Genomic DNA, 18824 nt, shown 5'->3' with positions numbered 1-18824 from the left:
TGCTGTGAAAGCAGCCGTGGGTAGTGCTAGCATGAGTGAGTATGACTGTTCTAGTAAGACTTCACAGAAACAAGCTGCAGACCGGTAGTGTGCTCCCTCTCATCTAGCAGGCATGTGTTTCTTCATAGCAGGTCAAGGAGAGATGGAAAGTACTTTATGATCCTCTTATACCAGCTCCAAGTTTTACAGTATGGTTTACTGACTTTTAAGCTGAAGTGTTGAACAGGTTAAGATTTATTGTATGGCTAATGCCTGTTTCCTCAAATTACTCATATTTGAGTAAGGAATTTACCACCTAGTGCGAAGAGCTGACTCATTTGAAAAGACCCTGATGCTGGGAAAGATTGAGGGCAGGAGGAGAAGGGGACGACAGAGGATGAGATGGTTGGGTGGCATCACCAACTCAATCGACATGAATTTGGGTAAACTCCAGGAGTTGATGATGGACAGGGAGGCCTGGCGTACTGCGGTTTATGGGTCACAAAGAGTCGAACATGACTGAGCGACTGAACTGAACTGACTAAGGATTAGAGGGGTAGTTCATCTTCAGGATTTTCATTGAGAAGTTGAATACTAGAAAAATTTTTTTAAAGAGTTTTATGGGACATTGACTTCTGGTCTTCTATTTCATGTCCATAACACTTTGGAGAAAGGAGATTACCACATACAGTGTTTTTTGTCTTTTGCAAGATGTGTGTGAATGATGGGGCTGTATGTGTTTTAATCTCAGTGAGCTAAACTATAATTCTACTGTTACTAAATGGTTGCTGCTGCTGCTGCTAAGTCACTTCAGTAGTGTCCGACTCTGTGCAACCCCATAGATGGCAGCCCACCGGGCTCCGCTGTTCCTGGGATTCTCCAGGCAAGAACACTGGAGTGGGTTGCCATTTCCTTCTCCAATGCATGAAAGTGAAAACTGAAAGTGAAGTCACTGAGTCGTGTCCAACTCTCAGCGACCCCATGGACTGCAGCCCACTAGGCTCCTCCATCCATGGGATTTTCCGGGCAAGAGTACTGGAGTGGGGTGCCATGGTTAGAAGGCATTAAAATGATAAAGTAGCACAGGAAGTATATTGCATGTGTGTAGCATTTATGTATAAAACTATCAATAATACAATTGAAAATGTTTATATTCTCTTCCCTGGTAGATCCCTCTTTGGGGACTTTTATCTTAAGGAAGCAATCTGAAATTTGGAAAAAGCTGTACTCTCAGAGAATGCTTATTCAATACTGAAAAAATTAGGGATAACTGAGTACCTGACAAGGAATGCGTATATAATCTATATACCACTAGGTGAAATTTTATGCATCTGTTTTTTTAACTGGTGTCTTTTAAAAATAATATTGACCTGCTGGATAAAAATATTAGCACTCTTGGTATAGGAAATTTAAAAATGTTAATTAAAACATATATATATATATATATATGAAAAAATTACATAAATATGATGACAACATTAGTTTTTTTCCCCCCATGATGAGACTGGGAGATTTAAGCTCTTTTTTCTTTTTTTGTGTATTTTTCAAGTTGTACTAAGTATACATATGTATTTTTAATGAAGATAAAATGTATTTTTAGCAGTCTGTTTATAACTTATAAACAGTGAACTGTTTATAACTAATAGCAATTTCTTTTGACTATTTATTCCAGAGAGTAGCAGATCGACTGTATGGTGTATATAAAGTACATGGGAATTATGGGCGAGTTTTCAGGTATGCAAACTTTTATAATAACAACTAGCTCTAATCAGCTTTTTGTGTAAGAACTGTAATTCTTGAATATATATGAGTCTGCAAAGCAAAAGATAATTTTTAATTGTTATTTATTTATTTTCTGTGCTGGGCTAGGTCTTCATTGTGATGTCTGTGCTTTCTAGTTGTGGCGCACAGGCTTAGTTGCCCTGCAGCATGTGGGATCTTAGTTCCCTGACCAGGGATCCAACCCTCGTTCTGTACGTTGAAAGGCAGATTCTTAACCACTGGACCACCAGGGAAGTCCCAAAAGCTTATTTTTTAAATCCCGTCCAATAGTAGTAGTCTTCAGACTTTTCCTGCAAGCTCTTGATTCCCTGACCACGGATCGAACCTATGCCCCCTGTAGTGGCGGAGTCTTAGCCACTGGACTGCCAGGGAGTTTTAAGTCTTCAAACTTTTTATTGTAAGGCCTTTCTTTAAATAAAAAATAGTAAAGGAGTCTAATATATTGCGCAGATAAAAGATAAACCCCTCTTAAGCAATGAGCAGTGTCTTATTTTCTTGGCAGAATGCCCAAGGAGATTCCTTTTAAATCACTGTCATATTGAATTGGTGGTTTTCTTGTCCTTTTTTTTTTCCTTTGTTTCATTTTATAATTTCTAAGGCTTTCGCAAGATGGGTTTTTCAGTCTTGGGGTAATATTCGTGTAAATTAGAATATTGTGTATGTAACTTGCATATACTGGTAATTTTCGAGCCTTTTCTTTTGTGAATTTTTGTTTGTTGATTATTTTAGTTGTGAAATTTTAGTAGTTATGATCCATATCTCCTTGTAAGAAGACTGTCCTTGCTAATGTTCTGTCCTTTTGATTGAAGTAGTCGAAAATAATTCATTTAACATATTTGAATAGGTAAGATACTCATACAATACAAAATTCAGTAGGAACAAAAGCTTATCTAGTGAAGTCTCTGCTCCTCCTGCCTGCCAACCACCCAGGTCTCCTCCTCTCAGGCAACTACTAGCAGTTTCTGAGTTACATGTGTATCCTTCCAGTAAAATGTATTGTAGCACTGTCAATGTATAAAGTGAAAGTGAAGTCGCTCAGTTGTGTCCGACTCTTAGCAACCCCATGGACTGTAGCCTACCAGGCTCCATCCATGGGATTCTCCAGGCAAGAGTACTGGAGTAGGTTGCCATTTCCTTCTCCAGGGGATCTTCCCAACCCAGGGATTGAACCCGAGTCTCCCGCGTTGGAGGCAGACACTTTAACCTCTGAGCCACCAGGGAAGCCCGTCAATGTATATTAACACACAAACAAATGCATTCTACTCCCTCCCTCCCCCCCCCCTTTTTAAACATGTAAATGTTCACTTATTTTATTTTGCTTTTTTTAACTTAAAAACTGCTATCCTAGATATATTGTTATCAGCAAATAACTATTGGGCTTTACTGAGCTGGAGCATCATAATTTATTTAACCAGTTTCTTCTTGATAATTATTTCTATTCTGCTGTTGGATTCAGTGCTTTAATTAATGTTCATGTTCATGTCATTTCACACATGATTGAGTGTATATGTAGGATAAAATTCTACAGATGTTCTTACAGGATCTAAGGATAATTGAGTCGGTAGATATTGCCAAATTTTCCTGTATGGAAGATATTCAACTCCCATCATCAAATTGTTAATATCTATTTCCTCAGATCCTCACCCAAACAATTTTTGGTGAACTTTCATCTTTATCAGCCTGGTGGTAAAAAATGCCTTCTCACTGTAGTTATAATTTGTATTACTCTAATTATGAATGAAGTTAAACTTTTTTCCTGATGATTAATAGCCTCTACTTTATTTTATTTTTTTAATTTTATAAACTGTCTGTATGTATCTTTGGCTGTTTTTTCCTGTTGGGCTAGTAGTCTGGTTTCTTAATTGATTTGCAGGAGTTGTTTATCTTTTAGGAACATTAGACCTTTGTGAAATGGATTGCAACTTTTCCCTCCACTTTGTCGTATGTCTCTTGACTTTTCTTATGTGGCTTTTAATATACAAAAATATTCAGTCTATTAAATTCAGTTGACATGCAAGTGATTAGTTTTTTTCCTTTATAAAGTCATAGCTTCTGACTTTTTGTATATCTTAGTAAGATCTCCCCCTTATGAATAATAAAGCATATATTTTTCATTTCTTATATATTTTTGTGGTTCTGTAAATTTTTGATTCATCTGAAATTTATTTGAATATCAGTGTTCAGATGTAGCACAGCCAAAGAAAAAGAATCATTTTGTAAACTAAAAAAAGATTAACTGTTGCTATTACTATTTTGAGAATAAACACGAGTAAAATTATCAGAAGGAGATATGTTTATTTATGTTTGTTTTCCTTCCTTGACAATTTTAAAAACCATGTGAGGGTTTTCCCTTCTAGTATTATAAGCATACTGCTACTGCTGCTAAGTCGCTTCAGTCATGTCCGACTCTGTGTGACCCCATAGATGGCAGCCCACCAGGCTCCCCCATCCCTGGGGTTCTCTAGGCAAGAATACTGGAGTGGGTTGCCATTTCCTTTTCCAGTTATAAGCATATAGTCTTGATATTTCAAGAACAGTTTATAAAGACTACAGATTAACAGAATCATAGTGTTTTAATTTTTCTTTTTATGATATTATGCAGTTGAAGGTGTTTATTATACATTCTTTACATAGCAGAAAAATTGGAAACAATCTTGAATGGTTCAGAAAATGGTTAAAAAAATTAAGAGTTGCCACTGAAACAGTGCTGAGAACAAATTATTTTAATAATGTGGGGAAATACTGTTAGCAAGAAAAAACATGGTACAAAGGTGCATGTACTACATGATCTCAGCCATATTAAAATAAGTAAAAATAACTAGAAGAAAATATATCAAATTATGTCGTCTCTTAGTATTTAAGATTATAGATCTATTCCCCCCTTTATTATAATGTATACATCTTCCATAGAAAGGAATTTTTATTTCAGGAATTTCCCTGAAATGGTAACAAAATGATCTGTAGTTCCAGTAGACTTTTTTTGTGCAACTTAAGTGCAAGTTACTGAAGTTTTATGGTACACCCAATATTTCTGTACAATTGTCTTTTTCTGTTACCTATTAAGATAATGATATGTAATCATGTGTGGTTATCACAGTGATTCATGTAGAGTTTAAAAATATACATGCCTCAGCTTTATCCTAGAAATTCTGATTAAGTCATTCAAGAGCAGGACAAGCATTCATAGTTTCTGAAAGCTCCATAGTTGATTTAAATAGGCACTGTAGCTGACAGAGTCGGACACGACTGAAGCGACTTAGCAGCAGCAGCAGCAGCAGCTGAGAAAGCTGTCTATAAGCAGAAACTGTTTTGTATGATACTCACTTTGTACTTAACCGCAGATATAAACTTTTGAATTAGCGTTTTTAAAGCCTCCACTTGCATTTACTTGTTAAACTTCAGGGAAAGGAGCATATTTGGGTCACAGAAAATAAATCGTCAAGAAAAAAATAAATAGATAGCATACTGTTTAAAAGCTAACTAGGAAAAAAATGTTGTAAAAGATTCTGTTTAATAATATTTCATATCTAATTCATGATGGTTTGGGTTTTATCTTTCTTCGTAGTGAGTGGAGTGCCATAGAAAAAGAAATGGGTGATGGACTGCAGAGTGCTGGTCATCATATGGATGTGTAAGTACCCAGAGAATTTAAGGTAGAACTGGAGGTGACATTTAGTGTGAAAGTGTTAGTGATTCTTCTGTTTTTAAAAAGTTTGCTGGCATTTGTATTATGCTCTCTGTATACAGATTTGACTTAAAGAAGTTAATCTCAGGAATGCAAGATTAACATTCAAAAATCTTTCAGTTCAGTTCACATATTAGCAGAACAGAGAAGAAAATCCAGATGTTCATTTCAGTATATGTAGAAAGCATTTTACCATCCATTCACAGTAAAAATTTTCATCAAACTAGGAATGTAAAGAATTTCCTCAGTGTAAAACATACAGCTAATACTGTACTTAATAGTGAAATATTAATGTTTTCTCCTAAAATCAGGAATAAGGCAAGACTGTTTGCTCTACCACTGCTGGTAGAAGTGGTAGTAGAGATCCTGGTCAGCACAGTAAGGCAATATAAGTGGCATACGTCTTAGAAAGGAAGAAGGAAATGTCCTATCTTTATTGGCAGTTAACAGGATTTTTCTGTAGAAAATAAAGAAACAGCCAAAAATACTATAGAACTAACAACTGAGTTTAATGAGAATGTATGATACATAATGAATATAGAAAAAAAAAACATTTTTTCATACTAGTAAAATTAGAAAATAAAAGCTTAAAAATGCTGTCTATAATAGTGTGAAAGACCTCTACACTGAAAACTTTATATATAAACATTGCTAAGAGAAACTAAATACCTAAGTAAAAGGTGAGATTAAACCATGTTCATAGACTGGAAGACTCAGTAGTGTTAATATGAGCATTCTTCCTAAATGACAGTCCCAATCAAACCTCCAGTGATTTTTAATAGAAATTGATAAGCTGATTCAAAAATGTATATAGAAATTCAAAGAACATGAAGTAGTCAAAAACAATCTTGAAAAAAGGACAAAGTTGAACATATTACCTAATTTCAAGACTTACTATAAAGCTATAGTTATCAGGAGATACTGAGATAAACAGATCCATGGAACAGGATAGAAGTCAGAAATAGATCCACATATACATAGCTCATTTCAAGAAATGGTTCTGGAATAACTGGATATCTTCATGGGGAAAAAACTCCGGAGCCCTGAGGTCTTCCCTTTTGGCTCGGTAGTAGAGAATCCTCCTGACAGCATAGGAGCCACAGGTTCAGTCCCTGCTCCCGGAAGAGCCCACATGCCACATGGCAGCTAAGCCCCTGTGCCACAACTGTTGAGCCTGTGCCCTAGAGCCCAGGAGCCACAACTTCTTAGCTGACGTACTGCAGCTGCCGAAGTATGCATTCCCTAGAGCCCGTGCTCTGCAACAAGAGAGGCCACTGCACCGGGAAGCCCGTGCACTGTAGCTAGAGAGTAGCCCCTGCTGTCTGCAACTAGAGAAAACCCCACGCAGCAACGAAGACCCAGCAGAGAAAGAAAGATGGAAAACTCTTTATCTGCAGTTTAACAGGATCTTTTCTTTATAAATTTTTTCTGTGGAAAATAAGTAATTTTTTAAAAAAGTGAATCATTAAAAAAAAGGAACCTTGAGCCATATCTCACATCGTACATAAAAGCTAATTCAATTTGGATGACATACATCAGTATAAAATCTTAAACTACAGCTTTTAGTAGAAAATAGAATATTTTAGCAGCCTTCGAGTAAGCAAAAGATATTTTTTAAAGGACATGAAAGGAAAAAAAATCTTTTAAAAATGGTAAATTGTTCTTCAAAATTAGAAATTTTGGGATCTCCCTGGTGGTCCAGCAGTAAAGACGCATGTTTCCAGTGCAGGGAGCACTGGTTTGAGCCCTGGGTAGGGAACTACTATCTAACGTGCTGTGCCAAAAAAACAAAAAAAAAATTGATTAAAAATTTAGCTTATCAAAAGATTCTGTTGTAAGTGGAGGGAATGTAGGAGTACAGAGTCAGTTGGGGAAGGTAAGTTCTGGAGATGAATGGTGATAATGGTTTCAACGACAGCATGAAAGCACTCAAAGCCACGGAACTATATACACCAATAAATTGTTAAAAAGGTGAATTTTATGTTACATTTTACCACACACACAAAAACACACCCCATTAAGATGGTGAAGAGGCAGGCCACAGACCGGGAGTAAACATTTCCAACCAAAATACATAAAGAACTCCTACAACTGACCAATAAAGAGACAGAAATATTTATTTTATTTAAATATCATTTTTCTTTGGATTATTGTTTAAGCTGACCAGCTGCTTTTCAACTATTTTGTTGTCTTCATGTATTCTGTTGACAGGACAGTCTCAGTATTTGCAGGAATTTGGGATTATCCCTTCACTTGGTTTATGTAAATGTTAAATAAAATCAATTTTAGTACTAATACCTAAAACATCTTTACCACTTATCCCTTTCTGCACACTGTGTTTCCTGTCTTCAGGCCACCAGCCATTTACCTTCTTTTTTGTTTTCTTAACATTAACTTTTCCAGAATCGTAGATTTATTAACTACAGACAGTTTTTCCTACTCTTAACAATGATTCTCAAGACATTTTTCAGTCACATAGGACAAAGTCCACACTCTCACAAATGTAAATTTATATTTACAGAATATGTATTTTTCCTACTTTCGTAAATACTATAAGCACATCGCTTTTCAGTGAGCATTAACTTAGATTTTTTGTTTATTTTTAATTCAGTAAACTTGTTTACTTAACTACATGAAGCAGGCTTAAAGACATAAAGTATATTTTTCTTCCATGCCCATGCTAAGGAATCAGAATTAATTTGAAAAAAGAATGCTAATTATACCATACAGAAGTAATAAATGACATAGACGATGTCCTTAGGGAATTTATAATGTGATCAGAGAAGGTGTTGTTGCTCAGTTGTATCTAACTCTTTTTGACCCCATGGGCTGCACCCCGTGGACTCTGTCCATCGAATTGCCCGTGTAAGAATACTGGAGTGGATAGACATTCCCTTTTCCAGGGGATCTTCCCAACCCAGAGATTGAACCTGGGTCTCCTACATTGCAAGCAGATTGTTTACCATCTGGGCCACCAGGGAAGCCCTGATGATCAGAGAAAACCAACACAAAAGCCATTTTTTAAAAAACTTTTTATTTTGTATTGGAGTATAGCCGATTAACAAATGTGTTCTGATAGTTTGAGGTGAACAGTGAAGGGACTCAGAGATGCATATATCCATAAGAGACATTTCTTTGATAAGACTTAAGTTCTCAGTTTTTGACAAGAGATCAGAAGTAGAGTGATGAACAAGGACTAAAGAAGTCTGGGGAGATTTCTAGAGGTATTGAGGATTTGGCGAAGCAGTGTGGAGAGCCATTATAGTTCTGTGCAAGGGAAGACTCAGAACAAGAATGTCACACCAGTGAGGGACTTGTCCAGATCAAAGCAGAGGTTGCTATTGAGAATTAGAGTAAAATAACGCTTCTAAAATTTTCTCTGATCTTCATTTGTTCAACTGTTCCTTTTATAGCTTTTTGACTTTATATAGTTGCTATCAAGGATACTAAATTCTTCAATTATACTAAATTCTTATTCTTTGTACAGATTTTGTAGCCCTTTTTGTACTACATTTAACAAGATACTACAGTGCTTATTAAGCTACCTTAAGATGGACCATTTTTTTGTTTGCTTTGTTTTTTTATGTCCAAGCCCTTGCTAAACACATTTTGGTAAAATTCAGTAGAATTGTCTTGGTAATTAAGGATTGCTATTGCGAGGAGGGATAAATTAGGAGTGTGGGATTAACAGACACAAACTACGTAAAATAAGTAGCATGAAAGTGAAGTCGCTCAGTCGTGTCCAACTCTTTGCAACCCCATGGACTGTAGTCTACCAGGCTCCTCTGTCCATGGGATTTTCCAGGCAATAGTCCTGGAGTGGATTGCCTATCTTGTAATAACCTATAATGGAAAATTTGAAAGAAATAAATATATAACTGAATCACTTTGCTATATACCTGAAACTAACATAGTATTGCAAATCAACTATATATCAATTTAAAATTTGCTATAAATGTTTCTAAATGCTTATTCTCATTTTCTGTACTTTGGTCATTCATGGGTAGCAAGTGGTCAGTGGACCACGCTTTGAATAGCCCTTCTTTAGAATATTAGTATTTTGTGTCTTGATAAAAGTTACTATATACATTATTTTTTAAACAGGTATGCTGCTTCTATTGATGATATTTTGGAAGATGAAGAACATTATGCAGATCAGTTAAAGGAGTATCTTTTTTATGCAGAAGCATTGCGGTAAGTATAATACGTGTTCCAGATGCAGTCCTATGGCTGACCAACACTCTCTTCATCTGTTACTCTAAAACAAAGAGAATAAGGTGATTTTTAAATGAATCCCCTCCCCTAGATATTGAATGAGATCTCACTGTATTCTATCTGTTGCAGAGTGCTAGACATAGGAATTTGAGATGACCCTGATCCCTGGTGGCTCAGATGGTAAAGAGTCTGCCTGCAGTGCAGGAGACCTGGGTTCAGTCTCTGGGTTGGAAAGATATCCTGGAGAAGGAAATGGCAACCTACCAGTATTCTTCGTGGGAGAATCCCATGGACAGAGGAGCCTGGAAGGCTACAGTCCATGGGGTCACAAAGAGTCAGACATGACTAAGCGACTAACACTTTCACTATATTTGAAATGTTATATTGATAAAACCTTTTAGTCTCTGACTTCAGGTCTGTCTGTATGTTGTTCTTCCTGCTTTTTCCAGCTTGGAAATTGGAAGCAGAGTACACATTGAGTGTGTGTTATCATGATCTATCATTAAATTGTGTATTACCTTTAAATTCTGTGATTTTCCATACCTGCATATTTTATCTCCTTATGTCGAGACTTTGTCTGTTTGTATGGTATCTCCTACAGGGCCAAGCAGAATTCTCTGGGAGATATTCCAGTTTAGAAAAATAAATCATTTTCCTGTCACTTTTAAAATCAGTGTAAGAATTCTGTTAATAAAACAGAAGAGCAATATTCCTTTGGCTGTTCAGTAGCTGGGATGAAAACATCACATTGTTAGCCTTTTTCCTAGAGCTTTGAGTAGTAAAGGTCACACCAAGCTTTTTCAAGTAACTTACCAAAGGAAGGTTGCTCAACACAGTGAAACTCTTTGCAACTCTTACAGATTATAGAAAAAATGAATGTATATTGATAAAGAAACATGTCTTTGGTATATAGTTCAGAAATGCCTAGCTAAAGTCTAGAACAATATATACCATCTATTAATATGAATTGTGTCTGGATAGTAGAACTACGAAGAAGAAAGTGTTTTTGAAACTTATTTAGTACATTCCTGTATTAGAATCTTTTTTTTTTTTTTTAGTGGGCATGGATTACTTTTATGATAATAAAAACGAATAGACATTTCTAAATAGAAAACTTTGAGATAATCTTTTTAAATAATACTCAGTTGTTATGTGAGATTATAGCATTAATTCCAGTGCTATACAAAGAAAGCTTTTTTAAAAAATGTATGTGATAACGGTGTGTTTATTGAAAAAATTTTTGCAAGTGTCTGGAAAACAACCTTTTTTGATTTAAGAAAATATAAAGTATTTATGCTTAGGTTCTGCTAGATTAAATTTTTAATATTGGGGCCTGGTGGCTTAGAGGTTAAAGCGTCTGCCTCCAATGTGGGAGACCTGGGTTCAATCCCTGGGTCGGGAAGACCCTCTGGAGAAGGAAATGGCAACTCACTCCAGTATTCTTGCCTGGAGAATCCCATGGATGGAGGAGCCTGGTAGGCTACAGTCCACGGGGTCGCAAAGAGTCAGACACGACTGAGTGACTTCACTTTCACTTTCACTTTCACTACATTTTAAGCTTAAAAATTATAGATATGAAAGTTCTGACCATAGTGAGACATGAATGCCTCCACTTCACCCCCTGGGGAAAATTTAACATGTTAATAATTAGAGAGGCCACAAAAATTAACTGGCAGCACTTTTTTCCCCTAGGGCTGTGTGCAGGAAACATGAGCTTACGCAGTATGACTTGGAGACGGCTGCTCAGGACCTAGCAGCCAAGAAGCAGCAGTGTGAGGAACTGGCCACTGGGGTGAGCTGTTTTCTATTTGGGTCTTTGGTATCATTAAAATGAACCTTAAGTGAAATGGGCTACAGGATGCCTATAGTTTTTAAAGGGGAGTAATTTGTGGACAACTGTATAATTCTTTTGGTTGTGATCTTGACATAAAAAGATAATAAGCTACTAAGGGCTTCCCTGATGGTCCAGTGGTTACGACTACATGCTTTCATTGCAGGAAGCACGAGTTCAATCCCTGGTCAGGGAACTAAGGTCCCACATGCTGCATGGTGGTGGCCAAAAAGTAAAATTAAATTTAAAAAATTAAGTCTTAAAAAAAATGTAAGCCATTAAAACATACATAGTGTTATAAGAAATTTTGCCAAATTGCACTGTGTAATAAGAACCATCTCTTTTCTGATAAAGTGAAAAAAACCATTATTCTTTGGGATTGAAATAATGACCTTTGCAAGGTTTAATTTTATCACTTACATTATGGAAATTTTAGTTAACTTTGAAAAACTGCCCTGTTAGAATCATGCCTCTCTCCTAACAGCTTTTTGTGCACTTTATTCTTGAATCCTTACAGTGAGTACCTGTGAAGAAAATTTTGTATCTTACTGTATTAGACTTAGATAATTTTTATAATCAGCTTTCTCCTGTCCAGCTATTTCACTGGAGTAAATAAGCTGTCCTGGTGAGAGCACATAATCTGGAAGTAATGAAGCAGCGACAGTGCCACCATTTATAAGCCTTTTCATGGTTAACAAGTTCTTTACTTTTAAAAGTGCTTGTGGGTTCCCCACATGAAGATACGTGGGGAAAGACCTTTGACCATGAAGCAGATACACACTGGCTTGATTTATTTTTAAAATCCAGGGGAAACTTCCAGTCAGTTTTCAGGGAGCTTGGTCCTCTACTCCTGCATGTGCCGGGAAAATCATCTCCTTCAGTAAACTCCAGAGAGTGAGGAGATGGTGAAGTTTGAGGCTTGGGTTTAGGCATTCTGTTTTATTAATAGATAACCAAGTTTTAGTGTGAGTTATACAGATTTTAAATGGTTTTTTCAGTCTGGTTTATTTTCATTGTTGCCTGTTGAATTTTATCCCTTTTTTATGATCACAGAGTAATTGAAAAAATGTGACTACTGACATAAATAACTTGCCTAGTATTTCGCCTGGAAGTTTTCCATATGATGAAGAAGCTCAGTTAAAATTTTTCCTGTTTCGATTCTTCAGCATTTTCTAGTAGTATAAGCCTTAATGGTAGCCCCCTGATTGTATGGTTTGTGGTGTTCTGTCTGAGTTAGGGGGAAATGGCTATTTCCTCTTTAAAAAAAATTGTGATAAAATATACAGAACATAGCATTTATTATTTTAACCATTTTTCAAGTTCAGTAGTAGTAAGTTCATTCACATTGCTGTGCAGCCAATCTGCAGAACTCATCTTGCAAATTGAAACTCTATACTTATTAAATAGCAACTATTAATTTCCCTCTTCACCTAGCCCTTGGCAGTCAGCATCCACTTTCTATCTCTAAGTTGCACTGCTCTGGATGCTTCATGTAAGTAGACTTGTGCTGTATTTGTCTTTCTGTGACTGGCTTATTTTGCTTAGCACAGTGTCCTCAAGGCTCATCCATATTGTAGCCTGTGTCAGAATTTTCTTCCTTTTTAAGACTGAAAAATATTTCAATATACAGATGTGATTTATCCATTCATCTGTTTCTGTTTCATTTTAGACTGTGAGAACATTTTCTTTGAAGGGAATGACTACCAAGCTCTTTGGTCAAGAAACTCCAGAGCAGAGAGAAGCCAGAATAAAGATGCTAGAAGAACAGATAAAGGAAGGAGAACAACAGCTTAAGTCTAAGAATCTGGAAGGCAGGTAAAAATGCTGGGATGCTTAACATGGCTAGACTTGCAGGCTCTGTGGTAGGTGGCTTCATCAGTGTCCCTGGATGCAGCCTCATCTTCTAAAATACAGTGATTGAATATTCCTAAGAAATCTGAGTAATCAAAAATCGTGTTACATAGAAACAGCTGTGTTAGTGTTGGGGAAAGAGGAAGAAGGAAGTGTTTAAAACGTCGTAATATTATTTTCTTGCACTTTACATGATTTCTATCCTTTGTGTATTTCCTCTACTCTTTTCTGTCAGTTAAAAGCCTGATGATGCTGCAATGCCCAGCTCTTGAACTGCTTCCTTTGTTAAGCCTTCTCACAGGCTGTCACAGCACTTGGTTCATACCCTTATCCCATGGCAGTTTGTACAGTGTGACTGTCTCTGGCTATACGAACCCTTCGAAGTCAGTGATTGTGTCTTCTTCATCTTTGTGTCCCAGCACCTTGCATATGGCTTAGAATATAATTATTCCATAAATATTTTTAGAAATTCAGTTCTCAGAGATCTGCCATTGACTTTTGGGCCCATTTTTCATGTTGTTTTTGTCTGATAGTTGTTGAGCAGATCAAAGTGGACTAAGAGTTTCGCTGATTTGGAGGTGGTTTTGTTAATTTTTGAAACTGCTGGTGTCAAGTAAGTCAAAGTAAACTCATGAACAGAGTTAAAAAGACAAATGGCTCTCAGAATTTCTAAAACTGTAGTTGTAATTTAAACAAAATACATGATAAATATAATAACATAATCCATCTTGTTGAAAAGACTGTATGTTTTGCAGTGACTCCAGGCAGGTAAGTTCATGTGGCATCTGTTGGCTTATAAGTTGGTTCAAGGAGCCATTTACATCTGTTTTACAGGAACAATTTGAAGCTGGAATTTGTGGTAAAAGAGACTATTAATATGTAGAAGAGTCTATGACTGTCTGCTTTTTCTCTCACTTTATAGACAAAAACCCAACTCAGATGAGAAGTGTTTATTTGAATTAATAATATGTAGTTTACTTAATTTAAATAAGAATAATAATGATGACTATACCCTTTATTTCAGAGAGTTTGTCAAAAATGCTTGGGCTGATATTGAACGCTTCAAAGAACAAAAGAACCATGATTTAAAGGAGGCCCTCATAAGCTACGCAGTCATGCAGATCAGTATGTGCAAAAAGGTAGGTTTTGGTTTCAGTGAAGGTATGAGTATATTCAGAAGTGCTGGCAAATTTCTTTAAAATCAGTTTCTTATTTGAAACAAAGTATATATCACTTTCATTTTTAAAGTCCATTCTTTTCCAGAATGTTTCCCAGTTTCTCTACTTAATTTTGAAAGAACTGTCATAATCAAAATCTTAATTACCAAGTCTCCACTCATCTGAAGTTCCAAATTTGTATGCCCTATTTATTACTTGTATTTGAAAATATGTACTAAAAGCATTGTATGGTTATGTGATATTCTTGAACAGGGCAGTAAAATACCATTCCTAGCGATACATAGTTTCATTGGAAAATGGTCTAAAGGTTAGGGCCTGGATAAAGTAGTGTCTAATGGAGTATTCATTGTTAGAAAAGGCAAGATGGATCTCACATGCACGGTCCTAATAAGATGTCCTAATAGGACGGCAGATGAGAAAACAAGCTACACACTGGTGCACACAACGCAGTCCTGTTTTTGTGGGAAAGAGGAAAGTGTGTATTTTTTAAATGACTGTATATATACAAATGAGTTTGAAAAGATACACATGAAAGTGTGTATTAATAAACATGTCACTGATAGCTATCGTATAAGGTATGAACACGGAAGCTTATTCTGGCTAAAATAAATGTTTTGACAGTGATGGAAATTTTTCTAAAATGATGTCGTAAGAACAAAATGTATAATATTCCTTAATCTCATTTTCATAACCCCAGAGCTGCCTATGTGATTACCAGTCAGTACTGGTGCTTTACATTTCTCTAGTACTTCTCAACTTATTGGGCGATTCAGCATGCTTTATCTCAGTAAATCATTTAGTAAGGCAATTTGGGACATTTTAAAGGATTGTGCGGTTTTGTTTGTTTTTCTTTTCGTGTTCCATCAGGGAGGAAAAAAAGCTAAAAAGATTGAATTTTTTCCTGTTATTCAAAGCCTCAGTAAATATTGATAAACTTTAATGTAAAAGTATTAAAATATTCTTCATAAATTAGCAGTTATTAGAGAATATATGTATATAAACAAGATATATATATATACATATCTTGTTTGTTGAAAACATACCTTCTACCACTTTCTAGATTTTACTGTTACATTTTTTACAAACATGCATTTTTGTTTAAGCCTATTAGGTATATAATAGCATGTTAGTTTTTGCCAAATAGCTTGCTGTAACCATTGAGAGGGAGTTTATAACTTTTTATCAAAATATTGGTTATTAGGTTAATAAATTAATAGTTCATTAAATTATATTTGTTAGACTGATCAAGTTTTTTGTTTCAGATATTGCAAAACTTGTTTGTTTTATAAGTAGAAATGATATGAATATATGATATGAGTAAATGAGTCTTTCAAAAAGAGGTAGGAATTCTGTCTCTTTTTTGAAGATAGGCTTATACAATGATTCTGTGACGTTTCTCAGAAGTATTTCACTTTGACTTATATTAACCATTGCAAGAAAAAGTATTCTGTTTGTTGGACTTACTGATTATTCCAGAAGGTGAAACCTAACATACCATTTAGCCAAGTACTTGGGGCTTTCAAAATCCTTCCAAAATTACATTTTAAGGTTTTGGGTGCTTTTTTTTTTTTTTTTGGTTTGTTTGTTTTAAAAGGGAATTCAAGTTTGGACCAATGCCAAGGAATGCTTTAGCAAGATGTAATCCTGTGAAATGAATTTCTCTTCAATCAAACTACCCCAAAACAGAAGCACAAGTAAATAAAAAAGATTTGTTACCCTGCATACACAAAAATATATAGTAAGTTGAGTAAGTTGGACTTTCTTTAATTTGATTATATTATAGTTATATTAATATAGCACAAAAGGATGTATTTTAATGAAGATTAAATGTTATAATTTGAGGTTTTAGGGACTGGTGCTGATTATAAAATGTTAATTAGATAAAATACCAACAGATTGTCGCTTCTGAACCAGTGTCTGAATATCAAGTAGGTCATTTCTAGAAGTTCATTTCAATGCCCACTGTTTCATATCTGCTTACGTAGGGAGTCTTTCCCTAAGACTGAATTCTTATCTTTATTTGGTAAGGCCCACTAATCTATCACAGAGGGTTAATTTTTCTTGCCTTACAGTTGAGCTGTTTGGTTTGACAAAGCTCAGCTGAAATTTAGTGTGAAATCTAAGAATTTCTTCTATGTTCATTAATGCCCCTGAACATTACTTACACTAGACAATGCCTTCAGTGTGTTTTACCAGAATTTTGATCTGGTCAAAAATTTTATACTGCCAACAAAGAAGACTCAACTTCTCAGTGGAATACATTGTTATAATCTAGGAATTGGTATACAGAAAGTTTTGAGTATGTTACATATACAAGCATTAAATTCTTAAATAATTCTTAACCTCAGTGATGAGCCTAAATTTACTCTGCTTGGCTCTCTACACATGGCATTTCAGGGTACAAGATGTAGCATTTCAATGTATAAGATACATACGTATTAGTATCTTCATTATTATCATCCTTTTTTATTGCTTGGCTGTAATTTTTATAAAGATAAATTATACTGCTTTTGTGTATGTGTTTTTGTGGTATATGTCCAGAAGCCAGGCACCCTTGGAATTTGCTAGCTTTGCAGAACTCTACATGTGTACTCATTATTACTAACTATGTAAAAAAAATTTTTCAGTACTGTTCAACATTTGACTTTTTTACATGTTTGAAATGTTGCTGGATTTTTGTGCTATTGGCCAGACTTATACGGTAAATAAATGAAGTACTGTGTTGATTTTCATATGATTTTTGTTATTTAACGAAGTGGTCTATATCTATTAGTATCTGATGGCCTGTGGAAAAATAATATGTGCCATACTATGTTTTGAAGAGTTTCAGTTCAGTCGCTCAGTCGTGTCTGACTCTTTGTGACCCCATGAATTGCAGCACGCCAGGCCTCCCTGTCCATCACCAATTCCCAGAGTTGACTCAAACTCACGTCCATCAAGTCGGTGATGCCATCCAGCCATCTCATCCTCTGTCATCCCCTTCTCCTCCTGCCCCCAATCCCTCCCAGCATCAGTCTTTTCCAATGAGTCAACTCTTTAATTGTATATATTTGTCTTATGCCAAAATGTTGGATTTCTTAAAAATAAGATGCTGAAATGACGTATGATTTCTAAATTTTTACCTTTCTTTTAAAAAAGATAAAATTGTTAGAAGCGAAAGTCATCTTGATAGGTACACTTTTCATCCCACTGAAGTGTATCCTCTCTTGGCTCACGAAATAAAATAGCTTTCCATTTGGCCTTTGAAATCAAAAGCCTTTTCTTCCAACCTAACCTTATGCTAAATAGAAAATGTATTAGAGGACTTCCCTGGTGGTACAATGGATAAGAATCTGCCTGCCAATGCAGGGGACACAGGTTTGATCCTTGGTCCGGGAAGATCCCACATACCTTGGAGCATCTAAGTCCGTGAGCCACAGCTACTGAGCCTACACGCTCTAGAGCCTGTGAGCCACCACTAACGAGCTCCTGCACCACAGCTGCTCAAGCCAAGCACTTAGAGCCCACACTCCACAACAGGAGAAGCCACTGCAGTGAGGAGCCTCTCCCTGCAGCAGGAGGAACTCCAGGCAACACTGAAGACCCAGCGCAACCGAAAAAAAGGGGTAGATTTTTTTTCTACTACCTAACCTAATTTGAGAAGGTCACTGATACCAGTGTTTTGAGATAAATTAGCAAAAATATTTTATTATCTCTGAAATACACAAATATTCATTTGGTTGTATATTTAGGAATATCTTGATGGATTGAGTTTGAAAAAGTTTCACTTGATAGTACAATAATTCCTTTAAAAAGAACTCTTAAAGGAATTTTATGTAAAAATCATTTTTGGTACTATTGTATGTGCGTGTGTGCTCACTCAGTCGTGTCTAACTCGTTGTGACCCCATGGACTGTAGCCCACCAGGCTCTGTCTGTGGGATTTCCTTCTCCAGGGGGTCTTCCTGACCCAGGGATTGAACCCACCTCTCCTGCACTGGCAGGCAGATTTCTTTACCACTGCGCCACCAGTATGCATTTACACTTTTCAGTATTTAAAAACTAGAACTCAAAAATGAATTATTTAAAGGGGAGATAGATCTCCAAAGATAAATATAAAAAGCTTGTATGAGGAATAACTAAAGAAGACTTATTACATAAATGTAAATACTTCATAACAGAGGAAAATTTAATCTTTATAGTGTACCAGTGATGCAGTTAGTGTAGTCAAAGCAGTAAAATTAACTGAAGTCATACCTCACCTTCATTTATATCCAAAAACTTGATGAATGAGTCATTGGTAATTACCACATAGCATCCAAAAC

General features: G+C 35.8%; 1 protein-coding gene across 6 annotated transcripts in view; it reads left to right on the top strand.

Annotated features, from left to right (window-relative positions):
- Positions 1-17253, top strand: part of SNX4 (sorting nexin 4) — a 56391-nt gene extending 39138 nt beyond the window's left edge. For all 6 annotated transcript variants that reach the window (XM_069556316.1, XM_069556346.1, XM_069556329.1 and 3 more), the window contains 7 exons: positions 1652-1713; positions 5327-5392; positions 9551-9640; positions 11354-11453; positions 13162-13307; positions 14368-14482; positions 16116-17253. In XM_069556316.1, coding sequence (XP_069412417.1) covers positions 1652-1713; positions 5327-5392; positions 9551-9640; positions 11354-11453; positions 13162-13307; positions 14368-14482; positions 16116-16163 — 627 coding nt within the window. In that variant the 3' untranslated portion in view covers positions 16164-17253. The remainder of the gene's footprint in view (positions 1-1651; positions 1714-5326; positions 5393-9550; positions 9641-11353; positions 11454-13161; positions 13308-14367; positions 14483-16115) is intronic.
- Positions 17254-18824: the final 1571 nt, after the last annotated feature.

Source organism: Ovis canadensis, chromosome 1 (assembly GCF_042477335.2).
Source record: "Ovis canadensis isolate MfBH-ARS-UI-01 breed Bighorn chromosome 1, ARS-UI_OviCan_v2, whole genome shotgun sequence".
NCBI classification, from domain to species: Eukaryota; Metazoa; Chordata; class Mammalia; order Artiodactyla; family Bovidae; genus Ovis; species Ovis canadensis.
Note: the sequence above shows the minus strand (reverse complement) of the source record. Positions and strands in the feature narration are given on the sequence as shown.